This window comes from Lethenteron reissneri, chromosome 51 (assembly GCF_015708825.2).
Source record: "Lethenteron reissneri isolate LAM-NWPU_2019-01 chromosome 51, ASM1570882v1, whole genome shotgun sequence".
NCBI lineage: Eukaryota > Metazoa > Chordata > Hyperoartia > Petromyzontiformes > Petromyzontidae > Lethenteron > Lethenteron reissneri.
In genome coordinates this window covers 2,411,573-2,433,000 of record NC_083829.1, presented here as the reverse complement: position 1 = coordinate 2,433,000, position 21,428 = coordinate 2,411,573, and the positions used below count along the sequence as shown (strand labels likewise).

Genomic DNA, 21,428 nt, shown 5'->3' with positions numbered 1-21,428 from the left:
ATACCTGGTTGATTGCAAGACTATTTCGCCACGCTAGAACCGCATTCTCTTTTTTGTTAGAAACAAAGCTCTCGAGAGAGCTTGAAAAAATTGCCGACACTGACTATATTGCAAGTCAGCGTGGCGGGGTATTGGGAAAAGTTTTCAATTAGCAATAATCGCGCCTCGGATAAACCTCATTGGCTACGATACTGCCACTGCGCAAAGCTGGTTTGTTACAGCCCCGACCGGTCCCTCTTAAGTGACGCGTCTCTGCCTTAACGCCATGGGTCCAGTCGAATGCGTAACGAAACGTCTGTAAAAAAACAATTATACTTGCTGAAATGCTACACGTACGATTTAATTGTATATATTATAATATTTGTATGTGAACCATAATCCATTTACTATTCTAATTTGATGAGAAACTGTGCTGACAATTTGCGTACGTCTTCCCGCATGTGGTTGCTGGACAGGATGTGACGATTGGGCCTTGGTGACGTAATTGGAATGACCCACGTGACTCCAAAGGCGTGTCTGCTTAACAAGGAAGATGGTTCTTCTTGGTTCTTTCGGTAAAGTCACGTAGAAGGAACGTAATAAAATAACAAAAATAAAACATAATAAAAATAATTCTCACGACGTTTCGGCCACAACGCAAGCAGCCGTCCTCAGGTGAAGACCAGGTCTGTCGGGGAGACAGCGTCTGAATGAAACACCACCACGCTTGGAGCGTCTATTTAAGCTGGGTTGGAAGGGGGGAAGGGCTGCTTGCGTTGTGGCCGAAACATGGTGAGAATTATTTGTATTATGTTTAATTTTTATTATTTTATTACTTCCCTTCTACGTGACTTTACCGAAAGAACCAAGAAGATGAATCCCTGCAGTCACGAAAGCTTTAAATCGAAAAAGATGGTTGCCCACAACATTATTGACGAAAGCGTTGAGTTTGTTTTGTATAACACCGCAGCGGGGAGTTAAGGAGTTGTAACGTCTGTGGCTAAACGAACCTCGAAATTGAATTTTACCTTAGCACACGTAATACGCCAGAAGATGTAGTAAAGCTTAGGGGCCGTCCATAAATGACGTCACGCACCTGGGGGGGGGGGGTCAGACATTTGTGACGATGTGTGACGAGGGGGGGGGGGGGAGAACTGTGACGTCACATCAAAATGCGCAACTTTAAATAAATATAAACACGTTCTACTTAATATACTTTTTAAATAACAATGACACTAGTTTAAAGCGATTTGAAGCATGTTTTATTTTGTGGGGGGGAGGGGGGGCAGAGCTTTGTGACGTCATATTTGAGGGGGGTTTGACTTTTTGTGACGCCGTGTGGCGAAGGGGGGTGGGGGGTAAAAAATCATACATGGCGTGACGTCATTTATGGACGGCCCCTTCGTACAACGCCGCTTATCATTTGCTCACGCCGCTGCCGTCTCAAATCTGTTTTGTACTTTGGCTTCCTCCGCGACGCTGGCCAGAACCGCCAGATGTTATTACGTTCGGTGAGCCCCATAAACGCGCGACATTTTAATCGATAATCACTTGGGGCGGTTATCGAGTTAAGAAAGCAACCTTAATTCTGTACTCTTAGGTTTTTTCGGTAAAGTCACGTAGGTAAAAAATAAAATTGAAAGTTAATAAACGTAATAATGGAAATAAAATAAAATAATAAATCACGACGTTTCGGAGGCAACACAAGTCTCCGTCATCAGATGGGACCGTCACAGCTAAAATTACTGCATCAAGTGAGGAAAATTCCAAAAGACCAGCCCTTAAATACAAGTTAGGGGGGGAGGGGCTTATCTGAATGTGGTAACCAAGAAATGGAACGTGGGGGTGGTGGGCGGGGCTACAAGAGAAATTGGTCAACGTCGTCATGTGCAAGAAAACAATCGGTGTACCTCGACCTAAACCGATGTTGGTTGAGAATCCCAAAAAGCAGTATTGTTAAACGCTGGGGATGTCCACACTCGGTAAAGTAGAAAAGTACCTGTCAAATAAGATGGTACAAATATGTGTAGTTAAATCTTTTTTACATGGTTAATAACATATTTCCAATGATTACTCAGTTTGTACCCATCATCACGGTTTAGCTGTGACGGTCCCACCTGATTATAGAGAACTTGTGTTGCCTCCGAAACGTCGTGATTTATTATTTTATTTCCATTATTACTTTTGATTTTATTTTTTACCGACGTGACTTTCCCGAAAAAACCTAAGAGTACGAATCCTTGCAGTCACGAAAGCTTCAAATCCAGACTTATTTCTGTACTTTGTTAAGAAAATAAAGCTCCCGAAGGAGCTTGCAAAAATTGCCGACACTGACTATATTGCAAGTCAGCGTGGCGGGGTATTGGGAAAAGTTTTCAATTAGCAATAATCGCGCCTCGGATAAACCTCATTGGCTACGATACTGCCACTGCGCAAAGCTGGTTTGTAAACCCCGACCGCTCCGCTCTTAAGCGACATGGCTATACCTCAACGCTATGGGGTCACTCGAATGCTAAATTAAACACGTAAATAATGCACATGCAATTTGAATGAGTACTTTAATACAGAAACTATTTCGGTGCATATATATCCACTCGGAAATTAAAACTATAGGTGTTCAATTATATTACTTGCAAGGAACTTGCAATTGTATACGAGGCCATTGGTCCAATGGCTTCTGGGAGGCATGTATTCGCTCCGCCACCTACCGGATTGCATTGGGTACAGCAACATTTGGGACACTTGGTACAGCAACGATGTTAACCTACAGCCGAAACACAAACGCATCGTTTGTACACGGCAATGCGCATTTGCCGGGCGGACAATATCCGATTGGTGGGGTAAAGTATGAGTCCGTAACTCTAAACATCACTGCTGGCGTGTGGGCTATAGGTGACGTGTGAAAAAATAAAGTTTTATATTTTTGCTCATGAGCAACATACAGCCACGGTGCAACTTCTTGGTTTTAAGTAGTGTTGGGACGATAACATCTACTTACATTTTTTTGCTGCGAACAAACGACATTCTTCAACACTGCCACGGCTTTATTACCCGCAGACCTTTCTAAACAAACAGGAAAGCGAACACCCCTTTGTAACGTGCCGATTGAGTCACTAAAGCAGCCCCAACCATCACCTCCCGCCTGTCTAGCGGCGACCTTTCAGAAGAGGTACGGGACATAATCACATCAAATTAGTCGAGTAATTGACGACGGTTTTTCATTCAGTGTCGAAATATATCAACTCAAAATCTTTAGTGTACTATGTAAGCAAGTGAAATGTTTTTTTATAGATGTTTATTTTTGCATTCGCGACTGACCCCATAGCGTTAAGGCACGACCGCGTCGCTTAAGAGGGGAGCGGTCGGGCGTTACAAACCAGCTTTGCGCAGTGGCAGTATCGTAGCCAATGAGGTTTATCCGAGGCGCGATTATTGCTAATTGAAAACTTTTCCCAATACCCCGCCACGCTGACTTGCAATATAGTCAGTGTCGGCAATTTTTTCAAGCTCTCTCGAGAGCTTTGTGATCTAATAAAGTGAAGACTGTTCTGTTGTAGTGGTGCATCCAGGGCGCAGTGGTTTAAGATCGTGTTCTCGGTCGGGTTAATCATTGAATTGCTTGACTTAAAGCTTTCGTGGCTGTAGGAATTAATATTCTTTGGGTCTTTCGGTAAAGTCACGTAGATAGGCTGAAAGAAAGTAACAAAAAACTACGACGTTTACATCGCAACACACGCAGTCGTCATCGTAGTTTTTAGTTATTTTGCTATTTTCTTTGACCCAAAAAACACTGAGTTGCTTTGAGACTTTGGTGGACTGTAACCTAAGTATTTTTTATTCTTTTATATATTTTTTTATTTCCCTTCTACGTGACGTTACCGAAAGAACCAAGATATTAATCCCGGAAGTCACGAAAGCTTTAAATTATAATTTGTAACTTAAGTAGTTTTTTAATGAAACATTGCCGGATTTAAAAAATACGTAAGCAAAGGCTTTCTCATCATTTTAAGACTGCCAACCCGAGGACGTAATTAACTATGTTCCAACTTGCATTGTCTTTGTTACTGCCTTTAGGCGTTCTCTGGTGTGGCACTGGTGGCGAGACGAGGCCATGAAGAAGCCTGCAGTACTTGGTGCCTTACAAAGGGTACCTATTTGGTGTTTGAACATATTAAGAAGTGTTTTATTGCCAGAAAGGGACAATTGTTATACTTTTCTTCATTATTTGATACCGGCGAACAAGAAGAACGTCCCATGGATAGAAATCGTTTCCCAAACGCGACGACCCGAAATGGACTCGCCGCGTAATTGGTCGAGCAAGGGTCACGTGGGGTCGTCACTTTTCGAGTTGCCATGACGACAGAGGACCCGGCCCACGTGACCTTCACCGGGCCTCCTCATTGGACAGAGCCAGCGCCCCCCCTCCCCCCGCGTGGGGTTGCCACGGTAACGCGCAAGGCCGATGGTGGAATGCGTTCAATTGCTTAAAGTTCGTCCTAATTACGGGTAAATCGCACGCTTCGCCACGTTCGCGTTCTGCACGCATTGTTTATTTCTCACCTTTGGGGTATTTTGCCTGCAATTCTTAACGTGGCGCAGTATAATCGCTTAAAATCCCCGCAGGCCTTGTCTAGGATGCTAGGCCTGTGTCTATTCTGATCGCCGCGCTGTGCAAATCGATACATTGTCGCGAACGGAGCGTCACGTTTCAGTGCAATAATAATAATAATTCAGTGCAATAATAATCATTTACGCCGCGGTGAATGTAGCTGCCTCTCGTGGCTCCAGTCGGGGTGCGGGTAGAGGAGAGAGGGGGGCGGTGTTGAATCTTTAACAAGCAACGTGCGAATGGCCAAGCGTGGGTTCTTACACTTCGATTCTCCTGCCGTTTCAGCGTAGAAATCAACATTTAAGAGACGCGTCCTCACCGTCGCCAATAGCCAAGCTATTATCTCCTCCACCGCCCTACCGGGGGGAGAGGGCAGGTATCCCGCAAGCTCTGCGGGCAATGGTTGATCGCCTAGACTTGTTGTTGTTGTCGCTGCTTTGAGCTTCACCTCGCCATGACTGCAATCGCCAGGAGCGACCCACTCAGAGTGCCTCACACCTACGACGCTCATTGTCAAGGTGAACCCCTCGGCCGGTCGGCCGGTCGCAATTCAACGTCTCCCCCCCCCCGCTTGCCCCCGTCCCGAAACCATCGCTGAGTGCGACACATGGTGATGCGTTTGTTCCACTTTGTGTTTGATGCCATCTCAGTTGCTGCTGATTGAACCGCACTTGGCAATTACCCTCGTTGTTTGATTGTTGGACGGGACTTTTTATGGCATCATAATGATGGCCAGATTAGGCTCACTGAGTCTGATTTTGTGTTGTTTTTTTTCAGGAGGTTCATGTATTTGGATATTTGCCCAGTTCCATGAGTGAAAGTGTGTGGCATTGTGTGAAGATTCTGGAGTAATCCCGGAGATTTACCCTCCCATACACGTTTTACAGTAACGGAGCTTAGCCGCTTTCCTTCTGAGATGTGATGAGGTCACGGTGATTCTGTCACGATTAGCAAGGTGCCTAAGGCAGTGTGTGTAAAGTTGCGTGCTTAAGCGTCCGCGTTTGGTTGTTTGCGAAGCTGAATTGAGTATAAAAGACGCTTAGAACAGTCCATGAACGTGGTGGGTGACAGGCCGATCTAATGTCGTGAGTGAGTGAATGATGGCTATGTACTACTTCTGACTGCCCGTGTTCTGCCCTTGTTTAGTGGAGGTGTGCATTCAGGAGCCGTGCTCTGTCAAGTATCTGGACGAAAATGAAGTGTCCCAACGTATTCTTGCACTTTGCTTCAACCTTGACCTCCTCATCCGCACCGAGGTCTGCTATGTTTATTAACCCTGTACACTTGGTAAACATTTGTTAGTAATTTAATGCGACCCTTGGGGGGGGGGGGGGGTACGTGTACCCAAGAATAATAAGTGTTTCATTGGTTGATGTCCGTTCATAGCTGCAACAACAGCAATCGTCATTGGAAACCAGCCCTATAGAGTCAGATGCTTTTCAAGCGGAGGGTGAGTGCATTGAGTCCCCATTTTTTTGGGCATTAACATTTTTCACGCGTCTGGCAATTCTATGAATTGTTATGGTTTTGAATAATTATTTATTTAAAAAAAATGTGTTTCCTTTTCTTCTTGAACATTTTACTGTTTCATGTTATTTCTCGTATTTGTAGCATTAGCATATACTTATCATACATTCTTACACGTGATTTGATGCATGTACCGTAACGTGAGTTTTCAGAATCAATAATTCTTAAATCGAAGACGTCACATAGTTGCATAGTGCTAACAAATTGTGCCATTTGTTATGTCATTAGGTATGTTCCATTGAAACACTTATTTTACCTGTTATCTAGCTGCGGATGTTTTAGAAAAAATAACAAGGACACTACAGCATCTGCCTCCACCGGTTCCTGAGCTTGAGGTAATATGTTCATCTTTTTATGGCTGTTAAAATGGTGTTAAGAAATGTAACATCAGTATAAGTACAATTCCAGGAGATGGAGCTGTTTACATTGCCATTTCATGGGTTTACAATGTACCCCTTTCTTAAAATTAGTGGGCTTTATTTAAATAGAAATTGTATAATCAATAGGATAAATAATAACTTATGTTTGTGGTTGAGATCAAGGGAGATTTAATTTGGAGATTAAAATTCACATTGCCTTCTTCCAGCTGTCTAATTTATCTTAAGTTTTCCAAACTTTTTTCCCACATAGGATACGCATAACATCAAAACTATTATTCTCATGACTGTCTAAAGGTTAGCGCGACTAAGCTGTGTGTGTGTCTGGTGGCATCTGTGTGCTAGCATAACACAGCACAAGACGGGGGAGCGATTAATGCCCACCAAGTGTCTTCCGTTCAGTTTGTTAATTCATAACTACAGGTCATATTTTATCTTTAAAAAGTCGTTATCAATTAACATTTTTTTACATTGCAGCGTTATTGTCCTTGCCTTTTCCATTTAATGCCTTGTGTTTGAGAAGAGTGACATTTTGGCACTTGTAATTTCAGGATTATCTGGACAGCCGTGGTCTCTCGCTCTTCTTCCCCCGAGTGGAGGTTTACATCATCCACGGCCGGCCTGTAGACATGCTGGAGCAGCCTCCACTTGACGGTGCAAACTGCAACATTTCGAACGTTGGCTTGAATCGGTCATGCCCGCTTTTAAGTTTAGTTACAGTCAATTCTCAGATTATCTGGGTTAATTTAGTCTATTTTTTACGATTTTTATTTTACCAGGCAAGGTCCACTGAGCTATTATATAGCTGTTTTTCAGAAGCGACCTGCCCAAAAATGATAGCTCAACGAATTGGCTTCTAATGCAAATGTATAGCAGGCAGATATTCTAGACGCATATTGATTCTAAGTGCGGAGGGAAAAACCGGAGGACCCGGAGAAAAATCCATGTGGTCACAGGCAGATAGACATACAAATTCCAAATATACAGACATCAGGGTCAGGATCGAACCCACGGCCTCCTGTATACCATTTGAGGTAGATAACATAATGGGTGGGATGACCCAGAAACATAAGTAATTTAAGCTATACACATATCTTAATTGTTTACATACGTAGAAGGGAGGGAGAAGACAGGACGTGGTGTCTGATTTTATTGTGATGGGCTTACTTGAAGCGTTTGTGCTCACGTGGAAACTGAGTCACAGGCCCCCGAGGAGTGAGAAGCATCGAATTAATAAGCGCAAGAATGAAATGATAATTGTTTTTTAACCTTTTATCTGGCAACAAAAGTGACACCTTTTTCACAAGGAGTCATGTTTGCATAGACCACAATACCTGCAGTCATAATGCAAACAAAAAACATAACTCTGATAATGTATGCACTGTCCTTGAAGTTGATTGTCTTGGGTGTGGAGTTATGTTTTTTGTTTGCATTATGACTGCAGGTATTGTGGTCTATGCAAGCATGACTCCTTGTAAAAAAAGGTGTCAGTTTTGTTGCCAGATAAAAGGGTAAAAAACCAATTAGCATTTTTTTTACTGGCAAATGTGGTTCCAATGGCGCAAAAATGAAGTTATATACGTTTCTGCAAGCACAGTTAATTTGCAACTTGTGTAATGTGCCCATGGGTAACCTAGACTTAACCGCACTTTGTGAACCATTTATGAGGGAACACAGCATTTTTGGCCAGCTGTCAGTTTTGCGGCATATCTCTTGGCATCATGTGCAATGCTTGCACATCATTTTCCAGTGTGTGGTGTTCCATATTCTTTGATGTGCTGCTCGAGATGCTTGATGATTGATCCTACGCGTTAAACTGTGCTTAAGGTTGAAAATTAATGATCTTGCACTGTATTGCATTTTGAGCAATTTATATGTGAGGATTTTGTAGTCTTTTTTTCACAAATCTTGACTTAGAGCTTTCGTGACTGCAGGAATTCATGTTCTTTGGGTCTTTCGGTAAAGTCACGTAGATAGAAAAAATAACAACAACTAAATAATAAAATTGAAAAAATAAAGTGAATGAAACACAAAAAACTTTTATTTTTCATTCACGTTATTTTTATTATTTTGTTATTTTTTTCTATCTACGTGACTTTACCGAAAGACCCAAATAATTTTTTTTACAAATGTAATGGTAAATGTTATATAGGCATTGCTTTATGATGTGTTTTGTTGCGTGCAATCATTGGTGAGATCGGGTTATAAGACCTTTTGATTTGCTACACTTGAGAATCTAGTGTCATTCTGAGTGGTCGCCTGGATTCGAAACCGGATTCCAATTTCAGCGGCGCTGCCTTAACCACCCAACAGACTCAAGGCACTTTGTGTTATAGTCTACATCATAGTACAGTAAAACCTTTGATTGCGAGTAACTTAGTCTGCGAGTGTTTTGCAAGACGAGCAAATTTTTAAAATAAGTATAAATTTGATAAACGAGCGAGGTCTTGCAATACGAGTAGTACGTATATACGTTTTGTCTGCCGAGCGTCACGTGATCACAACTGATATACAAGTGCTTTGATATACGAGTTCTTTGGATTACAAACACGTTCCCGGAACGAATTATGCTCGCAATCCAAGGTTTTACTGGACCTCTTCAGTTGCGCATCTTTTTTTCATGAAGCTTCAAAATCTCCACGATTAACTGATGGTGTTATGTAAAAAATATTTTTTCAGATTACTTTGAAAACGTGTGCAGACTAAATCAGATACTGGTTCTTAGTCAGCAGTTGCAAGGCGATGTATATCAACTCAATAGGCATAAATATATCGCACATCGCATCGCCGTTCTCTATGTAAGTATGAAAAGTAACTCCCTACATTTTACAGGGTTGTGGTTTAATGAGGTTGAAATGGTCTCGTTTTTAAAAGAAATATAAATATATTCGTCTGTATGCACAAAAAAGACATGGAACAATTGAATAAAACCAATACTTATGTTGACCAAACATTTATAAGATTGTGTGCATAATAATTGATTATTTATATTTGTAAATGTTTTATGCGCTCGGTTCACGAGAGATTTTTCATGCACCAGAATAGCAAACAGAAATGAGTTTTGAATCGTTTTAAAGTGGGACAATTCATCAAATCTCTGGGGGGAGTGAGGGGGTGCATGCGTACATGCCTTCTGCACAGCACATTGCATTCCTTCATTTATCTTGGAGTAGCTATTCAGATCAGTAGGGAAATACGTTGTAAGGTAGCACTCATTACACACAAAGTGCTTGCCACAAATGAACCTCAATACATTGCTGATCTCGTAGAAGGAGCATACACCATCCTTCGAACTCCAGTCATCCTCACAGCAGCGGGTTTTGGCGAACCATTGACCGAAGACGGTTACTGCATCGCGCGATTCCAGATCCGCTTTTGCGGCCGTCTGGAACGCTCTTCCGATATTAGGAAGCCACTGGAGCTGTGTACTTTGAAATTTGGATTGAAAATGCATTTCTTTAGAATGGCATTTTGTGTTTAGTTTGTTCTTCAAACCTCCGATGAGCACGGTTGGCTACGTATGGTGCGAAAGAAGTGAAACATCTATGCATGCTGTTTAAAATCCAAGCATTTAGGTCAGGCATTTTACATCAACTCCACGCACGTGCATGTGCTACCGATACGCATGGCTGCATTTTATAGTTCACATAAATTGATATATATAAAAATAACAGTACGGAATGATCAATAAATGTGTCCGTGCTTTTCAGCGAGCGATGCACCAGATGGGAGACGTCGCCCTCCTGGCTGCCTACAGGAGAGACGTGGAAGCTCGCTTCCCCAGAATTAAAGCCTGCCTCAGTGTGGAGGAGCCCGGGGAAGGCCCACCACCGACGCTCCCAGACCACCACGCCAAATGGTACGTCGCGCTGTTAAGGTGAAACGGTTGAACTTTTCTGCGCAAGAGTGAGTGTTCGGATCGGGGATCAGAATCTTGATTTAGACTCGGGGAGGAATGCGATGAGCTATGAAGCTACTTTTCACAGGTGTCCAGTATGGGCAAGTCATCAGGTTACAACAACAAACAATACAGGAGTGCACAATAGAGAACATGATAAGCATATTCTTGGTTCTTTCGGTAAAGTCACGTAGAAGGGAAACTAAATAATAAAAATAATAAACAATAAAATTCTCACGACGTTTCGATTGCAACACAAGCAATCATCAGCAGGTGGTTGCTTGTGTTGCAATCGAAACGTGAGAATTTTATTGTTTTATATTTTTATTATTATATTGTTTCTCTTCTACGTGACTTTACCGAAAGAACCAAAAATATGAATCCTTGCAGTCACGAAAGCTTTAAATCAAAACATAAGCAATTAACTAAATCTAAATGAATAATACATACATTCATTACACGAACAAAGTACCACATTTTTATAAAAGATTTAATAAATTATTTATTTATACAAGTCCGATTTATCAAGATTGGGCAAGGCAGCAAAAACAACAACAAAACGGTCCCAGGCCACACCAAGATCACACCACACAGCAGGAGCCCCTCAATTAAATGGCACACGAATGGCCGTGCACACCAGGTGCTCTCTGCTGGAGAACCTCGTGTGTGGCGGAGGCCGAGCGCCCGGGTCGAGCTCAGGGCCACACGGCTGCGTCAGATTCCACCGATGCTGTTGAGACTTGGGGATGGCAAGGGGGGGCTCGCTTGGGAGCCGTGCCAGAATGATCCCCAGGGGTTGGCGCCAGAGGGTGGGTGTTACTGAGCGCCGTCTCGGCATACGCTTCCACACTTGGCTTTCCTGAATGTAACTTTGTTGTACTCTCAAAATGTTGAACATTCCGTCGATCATAAACTCTGCTGTTTGTTGCTGCTGTTTTGCAAGCCGGTTGCTCATGAATGGCCGATTCAGTAGAGGCTAGGAGGCCTTGCTCTGTCATTGTGCCTGTGTGGCCCAGCCCAAAGGATGTTCACCGAGCTTGGGAGGGATCTTGGAAAGGAAGTGCACGTGTTTAACGCCTTCATCTACCTGCTGATAGTTGATAAGTCATCTCTAGTGAGGAATCACAATCGGCCAATCCATTCAACAATTTAGCCGACTCTTAAGGGATGCTTATACTGTGCTAAAAAGCGTACGGTACTTCTGTTTTGGGGGGGGATTTTTTTTTTATTCTTGTCTTATCCTTGCACTACTCGTTTCTTGAGTTGTTGCTCTGGAGACCCGGGGAGATCGATGATCGATGTTGGGTCGCCGCGTCTGTGGCATCTGTTGCGATTTCTCACTCAGCCGAGCGGGTTGCGTGAAGTTGCCATCTTCCACACCGTTGTTTCTTGAGTTAGAATATTATTTTAAGACATCATTGTTGTATTTTTTTCATCACAATTTTTCAAAGTGCAAAGAGGCGTTGTGATTTATTTTATTATAATTTTTTACTGACGTGACTTTACCGAAAAAAACTAAAAGTATAGGCCTTGTCCTGTTTGTATTGCAGGCTGTTACAGCTGACAAGTGGGCTGGTGAAGAGTCTCCTGTCCCTGCCCTACGAGCTCTCTGAGGGGCTCTCTCCAGCAATGGCTCTGCTCTCTCACACCTCCTGATGGTTCAACATTGGTACTGTGGCTGCTGCAGTGGTGGCTGCCCGTTGTGCAATGCGAGACACCGGGTCTTACGCTTGTGAGAGGTAGAAGCAACACATGATAATGCCACTGCCCTCTGATGGACATTCACACTGCAAGTAGACAAATATGCATGAGATGAACAAGACAAGCCACACAATTTATTTGTAAAATGGCTATGAATTGATAATTGCTTGTCTTCAAATGGGGAAAAAGCCTCACCACTCATACTTGCAAACATAATGTTGGCATTGATATTCATAACACTGGTCAACAAAAAAAAATTCTGGCCTGGACTTTTGCAGCTGTTTTAAACTAATTTCAGGGTGCTGATTCCAAATCTGATCTCAGATTTGCTCTATCACATCATTTTTATGCTATCGGCATACCCCATTTTCATTGATTTTACCCGAAATTAACTCTGTCACTTATGATTGAAAGTTGTTGTGAGTCAGTGACTGCTTTAGTGTTAAAAAATGGTGCTGTATTTTTAGGATAGTGTGTTTATAATATAATTTTATGTAGATATCCACATTTATTTAATATTTTTCTTCTGCAGTTTTTATTGAAAATGCAATATTTGATATCTCAAAAATCTGATGTGATAGACAAAAACTGATGCCAGATTTGGAATCAGCACCCCAAAATTACATTAAAAGCGTTGGGAATACCTTATGCCAGAAAAAGTGTGTTGACCAGTGTATAATTTGTCATTGTGGTCCTTTCACCACTTAGCGGGATTTATTTAAAATCAATGTGCGTGAAAGTGCTACCTCTAGGCCATGTAATACAGATTAGTGAGAGGAGATATGTATGAGCGTAGCCAGCAACTCCGTGCAGTTGTGCAGTCACTGCACGTTGCTGTGTTATTGTAAGTATAACATTTCCGAATTATAATGCAGTACAATTAAAGCAAGTTTTAGATTGTGAGTTCAACTATTTTTGCTAACGTTCCCTGACCGGTGTGTTGTGTGTGAAGGACTGGGTGTTTCTGTGTGAGTTTAGTTTCTTGTACAGTGAGTAGAGTGCAGATCTGGCAGATTGAGAGAGTGGGGATTTGCCACTTGAAGAGGGTGCAGGTTAGACCTCTTAAAAGGGAACTGCACTGCATTAGTGTTGACAAAACCTCGACAAAAAAAACGAGGGGCAATTGTGCATTACTTTAGGATAGTTAGAGATATGCTTTGAATTCATAAAAAATAATATTTTACAAATCCTGTCAACAAGGTAATAATGGTTTGTCATTTAGTATAGTTTAGTATATACGAATACACGATTTTGTCGTCAAAATTTGTGTATTTTTGTTCTTATAAAGGCCTACCTACACGCACTGCAAGGAATGCAATCCTGTCACCAGTAGTAATTTGCACCAGAATTTAAGTGGATAGGATCCATCATCAGACCCCAGTACGTGCATGTGCACAGTATCTGCAGTGTAAAATTGTTCCACTAGAGAGCAGCGTGGTGTTACATTGCTGTTGCTCTCACACTCGTATGTGGCCATTGGTTTCCAAGCGGTGAATTCACGCGCTCTGGGTGCTGGAAATTTCACCCCACATTTGAGAAGATATAAATTTGAGATAATGCAATGTTGAGGTGCAAGCTCCATACACTGTCAGGCTTAAAGAGACCCCCTTTTGTCCTTTGAGGGATGTGTGTAAAACTCTGTTCATGGAAAATAATGTTCCGTGCAATTTTGAAAAAATAACATTCTCCGACACTGATTTGTTAGCACTGATGGGGCTTTGTGTCTTACATTGATTGCACGGTATGACGTTTGTCATTTCCTTACAGGAGTGTTCTTCGGCTATGTTTTTTTGTGGGCCACTTAATCAAATACGCGTGTGCTGGCAATGTCTCGCACAGGCATGACATCGTACAGTATCTTGATGGACTGACATCCGTATGTGTGACTTCTAATCTGTGTCTTATCGCCAGGACTCGGCTCACTCGTTTATCTCGCTTTCATTTCATCTTCATTTCTTGTCTACAACTCTATTGTCTCTTATCTCTCGTTTATCTCCTTCATCTAACTCATCTGTATTTCATCTCACTCGCTAATCTGCATGACATTGCCACGCGGTAGCATGTTTCTCGCCACTTCTTGCAGAAGTTCGCGGCTCGGTTCCAGTGGCTGCCCTGATAAACACATTCCTGCGGAGGGAGCTGGTAGGAACGTTGGGTTGCTCGGTCACTGGCCAGGGTCAACGGCGGCGTGGTGTATTCCGCAAATATGCCCGACTGTGAGGGCGGGCACAAGCCGGCGTGAGTAGGTTAAACGTTGAGTTTTATAAGGGCACCACGGGGTGACCAGCCCCTCCCCACCCAGCCCCACCCCTCCCACCCCCCACCCAGCCCCACCCCCACCCAGCCCCTCCCCACCCACCCTCCCCACCCAGCCCCTTCCCACCCTCCCCTCCCCACCCAGCCTTCTCCCCACCCTCCCCACCCAGCCCCACCCTCCCCACCCAGCCCCTCCCCACCCTCCCCACCCAGCCCCTCCCTCTCCACCCAGCCCCACCCCTCCCATTTTTGGATGCAGGACGGACAGAATAATCCCCTGTGGGCTGGTGTAACCAGGAGGTTCCTACCAGTGTAACTGTGGGTGTCATTACCGTAATATCGCTTTACTCCGTCAGCTTCGCAGTGGACGTTAGAGAGATCCCCCGACGTCATGCGCAAGAGTCGGGTCATTATGTCAATAACCTGCAGATCGTTCAATTGGGATTGTACGTAACAATCGTTGCACTCTTCTGGAACACTGTTCCAGGTTACTCTTGCAATTGAGACTATCCTGATTACTCTCTTCGAGTCCTCACCTGGTGAACAAAATTAACTTGAAATGTAACTTTGTCTTGGTGAGCGAAATCTCTCGCTGGGCCAGCCCACAGGCCACCATTTCGAGAATCTTGCCTTATGCAACATTCACAAGTATTTTATCATCATATCAAAATGTCTTAAACTGCACTTGTAAATATGCAAACTGTATACTGTAATGTACGTATATTCCTAAATGTTGATAATCTTAATGTAAACATTGTTGTAAACATTCATGTGTATATTTAATAAAATGTTTTTTTTTGTATTATTGCCCATCTGTTAGTGGCGCACAATCACGCTCATGAAGTTCAATTATAAACTAAAATTACCCTAAAGTTGTGTTGCTCTTAGGGACTTGCCCAATAGTAAACTGGTCATTTGATGGTAGGTTTGCCCAAAACGTGCAGGCAGCCCAGAGTACCAAGGATAACATGTATTTGCAAATGTCAAAATGCATTTTGCCCTGACAGCAGGCCCGTTGGCTTCCATCCTGCTAATTCAACATTTCTGAGAACCAACCCACTTGGGAAAGTGTTTAAGAATACATTCATATGCATGAGATTTCTTCCTTGTTTTATTTGAAAGGTAATATTGATTGAGCAGCCTTCAAACAGCGTTCGGAAAATGCGCGGCAGCTCCTGCGTAATTTCTAATTTTATGCTATCACTGTTGTGGGCCAAGTGCAGGTCTCATCCCAAGGCAATGCATTGACTGTGAAAAAATTATACAATAACTTAAAGTTACGGAATTATTTAATTCTTACACCTCGAGCAGTCAGCATCTGCCCATAGGTTTACAATGTCTCCCCCAATGTTCTTAAAAAACGATTATATGAATGTTCCAGATCATTCCAACAGTTTTTCTTATTAATGCTCCTTTGACCTGACCAACGTAACCATTTAATTAAAACAAAATGATTCACGCCATTAAATGTCTGAAAAACAATATGCACGAAAATATGATAATATGTAACAAAAAAAATTATTGGAAATATAAATGTGACCTTTGCATGTGGAGCTACTGGGAATATATTAGATTTTTAATACCATTTGACGACTCCCAAATTGCAGTCCTCATGCCCCCTTATCACCAACCACGCACGAGCCAAGAACCTCTTCGTTTGCTCCCTCCCACCACTGCCAATCTCACTGCTCGCACTCACCAATCTCATCACTTCATCTCGCCACTCGCTCGCCAATCTTAATTACCCTCTCCGCACTCACAAATCTCACCCCATGCATCTTCTCACCACTCGCCAATCTCGTCAATACCCTGTCATCACTCGCTAATCTCGTCACACCCTCTCCCATCACTTACTCTGACCCTCTCACCACTCATTCGCCAACCTAATAACTCACCACTTACAAATATCACCGTGCACCAATCTTGTCCATACCCTGCCACAGTTCACGACTAATCACACCCTCTCTGCACTCATCAATCTAGTTGCTCGCTCTCAACTCGCCCATCTGCACCACTCATCTCTGCGCACTTGCCAAGCTCACAACTTGCGTGGAGGCAGGAAATCGTGGAGTGGCTCCTTCACAACCTCAGCTCCGGTTCGGGACTCTGGAGTGTACCGAGTGACCCCAGCTGAGCGAGTGACCCCAGCTCCACTCCAGTTGTAAAAACTCCACTTGCACCTCCAGGGCATCGGAGTCAGAGCTGGAATCTGTCTGCCCATCCCAAATGTGAACCAATTCGATATAAACAACGTACACGAATTGGAAAAAACCCGTCGATTCTGACACGCAAAATGTGATGCATTTATCGTGAACGAGAAGAATCTGTGTTGATGAAGAATCAACGCTGATGTTACACATGTAGTGTTAATGTTATGCGGTACGGTACAAAACTGAGAGACTGGGTTTTTTCCCATCAAGAAATAAAATAGAGAACATCGTGTCTTCTTCTTCTTGGTTCTTTCGGTAAAGTCACGTAGAAGGGAAATAATAAAATAATAATAAAACATAATAAAATACAATTTTCACGACGTTTCGGCCACAATGCAAGCAGCCGTCCTCAGGTGAAGAACAGGGCTGTCGGAAAGACAGCGTCCGAATGAGACGGACGCTGTCTTTCCGACAGCCCTGTTCCAAAAAGATGAATCCCTGCAGTTACGAAAGCTTTAAATCGAAATCGTGTCTTCTCTAAATGTGGAGTCGTGTTTTGACAACACTGGGCAACTATAATTTTCAAAGTCATTACACGTATCAAATTCACATCGCAACGGAAAAGAATAATGTTCCAGACAAACGTGGAGTTAAATCGAATGTGACAACCCGTAACCTCGTTTAGCAGTCCATTACATTTGTATTATTGTCATTGTATTACACATTTATATATTACACATACTTTTAATATCGTTGAATGGTCGGTGTGAAATCTTTCCACTAACAGCCAAAATCCGGGTATCGGATCTCAGCGCCTGGAAGCGTTAACGATAATATTTGCAGTGGCATTGAACACTCGTCCTGTGCAAGCAAAGAAGCCAACCCTTGGTCATTTGCCGACTTAAGTTTTTGGCCAGACGGTGAATGAGCCTTCGTTTAAATTAAACGCTCCCAAGTAATATGTGCTGCACATACACCAAACGTAATAATGTGCTGCTTTACCACGAGGCTTTCTTACGTGTTTTTTTTTATTCTGCTCTTACTTTAACCGCTCACTTTCTTGCCCAAATCACAAGCGAGCCTATTTTCATCGTCGTGTTATAGCTTTGCCTCTGAGCAAGTCGCCTTGTCAACGCCACATCTTGTCAGACCTCGGAAGCGAATCAGGATTTTTGAGCTCGCCTCGTGCTTGGATGGGCGACCACCACGCGTGGCAGGCGTGATGGGCTGTGGCCCCGTGGATCGAAGAGGGCCGTGGAACAAAACACGTTGTTGCAATGCACATCTATGTTCCCACATCTGCACCGGCCCACCTTTACGAACCTGCATTGGCCAGCACGGTGAAGCATGGTCAAACAGCCCTCCAGACAAGCAAGGTGTGCGGGGAGGGGGGTCAAAGGGCTGAATTGTACACTGTTTAAACCTTTAAGCAAGTGTGTCCTCCATCCACTTTGAAGAGTGCACCTTTATATTTACGCGATCTAACCCAACAAAAACCTATTATGGATAACACTTGCCCGCTTCACATACAGTCTCTGTTATTTCTATTTCTCCGTGAAATCCCCGCTATAGACGTGGTTCAAAAACATGAAGGCAGCTCTGAATAATTCAGTCACCAGTGTCAGGATGATTTTATTGTTGAAGTCAAGTTGCGTCGTGAATGCGAGTAATGGTCCTGCTACTCGTGTACAATATTTATTTTCCCGAATTTGCCACAACGGCGTATGGCAGTTCATATCCTATGAACAATTGTGACAACTTTACGAATCTAAGTAACGTTCACAAATGGGTGGAAATTGCTCTGGCGTGTTATACGCAGCCGGTGCTAAGTGGTCACGTGTTGCGAAGGCTCTCGGTCTGAGCCCAGAGGCCGCCCCGATTAATGCTGCGACCGTATTAACCGTGAATAGACTAAGCGCCGTCTGCTCCACGACGGATGTTAACGATCATGTGGCGTTATTTGAAAAGGAGTCGGCTGTCTGTTTGCTGAGTCATCGTCTAAATCAGCGGTTCTTAACCTCTACTGCAGCTTTGCGCCCGTTTGGATCGCAATCTTTAAAAAAAAAGATGTATAATGTTAATAAATACATAGGTTTGGTGAAACAAAGTAGTTGTATTTACGTGCCCGGGCTTAATTTGTCTTTCGATGATTTACCTTCGAAAAATATCCGGCATTTCTCGCACCCACAGAAAGGGCATCTCTCACCCCCAGGCTGCGTGATACACCCCTCGGTTAAGAGCCAGTGATCTAAATTTACCAAATTAAACAGCAATATATATGCAATTAATTGGGTGAAAACACGAAGCAATTTTGTTCCCGAGTCAACATTGTACTCATCTGCGCTAAGAATGGCACGAACACCAAATATGCGAATCACAATAAACGTCTCTCCTTGTACCAGGCCACCTTGCAAATTCCAGAGGCTTGAAATTAAATTGCATTCGAAACTTTATAATTGCAGATTTTATTGCATTCGACTTTTTTTCCAAACAGTCTGCGCTGACCGCTATAGAAGCCTTCTCACAATAGAGCCATTCATAGCCTACATTTAGAAGCATTAAATAGGCAAATTGTATTTCACGCAGAACATCGACCATTGACATCCCTGCACAAAGGGAACCAATTTTTCCCCCGGTAGCGATAATCATCGGTGGCTTCTCTTAGTCGAGACTGTCAGCCCGTGTTCCCATCACCATGCGCAGGATATATGATGGACTTTGACGGGATAATTGCATATTCGCTGAGGAGCCGTGACTGTTCTTCACTCGGCCGTGAGTGGCACTGACTGAGCTCAATAAAAAAAATATACATTTTACGGTAACTTAATAGGAATGTAGTTACTCGAAGCCATAATCTGTTGTGGTAACATTGAGTTTCATTCCTTTGCCCAGGCTTTTTTTTTTTGCGTTTGTGCGGCGCAGCTCTCCGATGTGTTGACACGGGCGTCGTACGGCGCGGTGTGTGTGTCACGTGTGGCAGCAGCGCGTGTTGGGAGCTTCTTCAGGAACTCACATTAAAAACCGACACTCGAGAAACTCGCTCCCAGAAGGTGCAGTAGCAAAAAATTCACCCGTAAAAACAAAGTTTTTCACTATAAATCATTTATTTGCGTGGCATCGGTTTTATTTTATTATTCATTTCTGTTTTTCTTGAGTAAGAGTTTAATTTTTATCACATTGGTATTTTAAATAAAATATGCATTTTTTTTCTTCCTAAAAAGTGTAAAATTTTGGAAAAAATTTTTCACGAAAATTAATTGTCACGCACAACGAGTCTGTGTGCAAAATGTTAGCTCGATTGGATCACGGGAAGTGGGTTAAAAAACGACCGAAAGATTTGCACAGTCATAAGCAAGCAAGCACCAAAGCACGCAAGCAAGCAAGTAAACTTAATATAAAGGATTTAAAAACGTCGGACATTGTGCCAACCGAACCCGGTCCAACCGGAAAACCCATCGGAAGGCGATTGAGATTCATTCAGTAGTAGACGGAACATGACCCGTGATCATTAAAATACAAGTGACCTCGGATAGTGTCTGTAGCACGAAGCTACGCGTGTACCAATATGTGGAAATAGATGTCTCCCGGCCATATGAATGTGGAATTTTCACCCAACGGTTTCAGGGCTGCTAAGAGAGAGAGATCAGCGCTGCCCCGTTGCTCACCTCGGCAAGGCTCTTCGACTTATTCAAATTGGCTGTTGGAAACAAAAACAAACGCGAAACGAAAGAATACATTCAGTGACGCTTGGAGGAAGCGACAATGCCTGCAGATGTTTGGTTAATGCACGGCAATGCAAGGGCTCTTGCGGCTGAGTGCTGGTCACCTGATCCAAAAACAACTCTGCTGAGAATCTAGTGTCGACAAACTCATCACAGATTGCGGGGGGGGGGGGGGGGTAGCGGTTAGCACGCTGCGCTACAAACCCGGAGACCCGAGTTCGATTCCCGCTCACGGCCAAACCAATGACGATTATCTTAACTGGCCCTGGGTCTCCCCTAGGTCGACTCAGCCTCAAATGAAAACCTGGTGCGGTGTGTAAACATCGCCACTGGGGAGACAAAGGCGGCCGGGCGTGGTGCTGGCCACCCACCCCCTCGTGTGCCGTTCCGGCCTTCATAGGTGCTCGCTAAGAGCACTTGACCCAACAGTCTGTGAAAGCTACACAGGGGATCTTTGTCTTTTGGGTGCACTTACATGGGACACTACACAAAGTCATCTTCACCGACATCTAATAATGATTATAATTATTATTGTTTAACGCATTCCATTATTAGTTGTAGCAATGAAAATCGGCCCATGCGGAGATCGATGCTCGAGGTGAATCGTTTCACTGCAGGACCGCGAGAAATCGCTTCGCCTAAAGTCGGCCTTCATTCAGCAGTGGACTGACCAGAGCTGCTGCTGCTGATGATGATGATGATTATTAATCATTGGAATTTTTACAAAGTCATACATATAGTGCGAAAATCCTTAAGCATATCGAGGCAATCTTATCAAGCAAATAGCATGTTCAGGGCAAAATTTAAAATACAAAAAATCAATAAACAAAAGGAGTTGGGCAGATTTAGCAGCGGCACGATTCTGGGACACAAATCAAAATCGGCTATCGGCAACCCCACCGATACGATGATGACATTAAATACATTGGCTGGATGAAGAGCAACGTTTCAGTCTGTATCCAGATTAGTTTAGCAAGAAAAATGGCTTCGGTTGTGCGGTGGATTGCTTCAATGCCTCCGTTGATTTTTTTCGAGTTCAGAGCAGTTCATTGCCATGCATGCGGTGGATGGTCCGTTCAGTGTTTCCACAATGCCGTTGTGGTCCGTATGAATGCACTGTGATGTGTGTATGTAGGCTGAACCTCTCTCGCACCGTACGAAGCCAACCGTGCTAAGAAATGAACTTTCAATATAGATCACGTAAAAGTG

The 21,428-nt window shown here is 43.3% G+C and overlaps 1 protein-coding gene and 3 non-coding genes across 7 annotated transcripts; 2 read left to right on the top strand and 2 right to left on the bottom strand.

Annotated features, from left to right (window-relative positions):
* Positions 1–68: 68 nt before the first annotated feature.
* LOC133355672 (U4 spliceosomal RNA) lies at positions 69–209 on the bottom strand. Its single transcript, XR_009756729.1, has one exon. It is a non-coding gene; the product is annotated as a U4 spliceosomal RNA (small nuclear RNA).
* Positions 210–544: 335 nt separating this feature from the next.
* On the top strand, positions 545–16,679 carry LOC133355580 (uncharacterized). 4 transcript variants are annotated; one of them, XR_009756702.1, is made up of 10 exons: positions 545–771; positions 4,054–4,485; positions 4,874–5,106; positions 5,735–5,844; positions 5,975–6,038; positions 6,383–6,450; positions 7,016–7,146; positions 9,172–9,290; positions 10,203–10,351; positions 11,941–16,679. XR_009756702.1 is itself a non-coding variant. In XM_061572925.1 (9 exons), exons 2-9 carry the CDS (start codon positions 5,043–5,045, stop codon positions 12,044–12,046), a joined length of 783 nt encoding a protein of 260 aa, XP_061428909.1. In that variant the 5' UTR covers positions 4,098–4,485; positions 4,874–5,042; the 3' UTR covers positions 12,047–16,677. The 4 variants fall into 4 exon arrangements, 1 of the variants encoding a protein (XP_061428909.1); XR_009756701.1 differs by having other exon boundaries at positions 547–771; positions 4,879–5,106; positions 7,044–7,146; XR_009756700.1 differs by having other exon boundaries at positions 549–771; positions 7,044–7,146; positions 11,941–16,678.
* LOC133355692 (U4 spliceosomal RNA) lies at positions 2,279–2,419 on the bottom strand. Its single transcript, XR_009756749.1, has one exon. It is a non-coding gene; the product is annotated as a U4 spliceosomal RNA (small nuclear RNA).
* On the top strand, positions 3,358–3,498 carry LOC133355671 (U4 spliceosomal RNA). The gene has a single exon (XR_009756728.1). It is a non-coding gene; the product is annotated as a U4 spliceosomal RNA (small nuclear RNA).
* Positions 16,680–21,428: the final 4,749 nt, after the last annotated feature.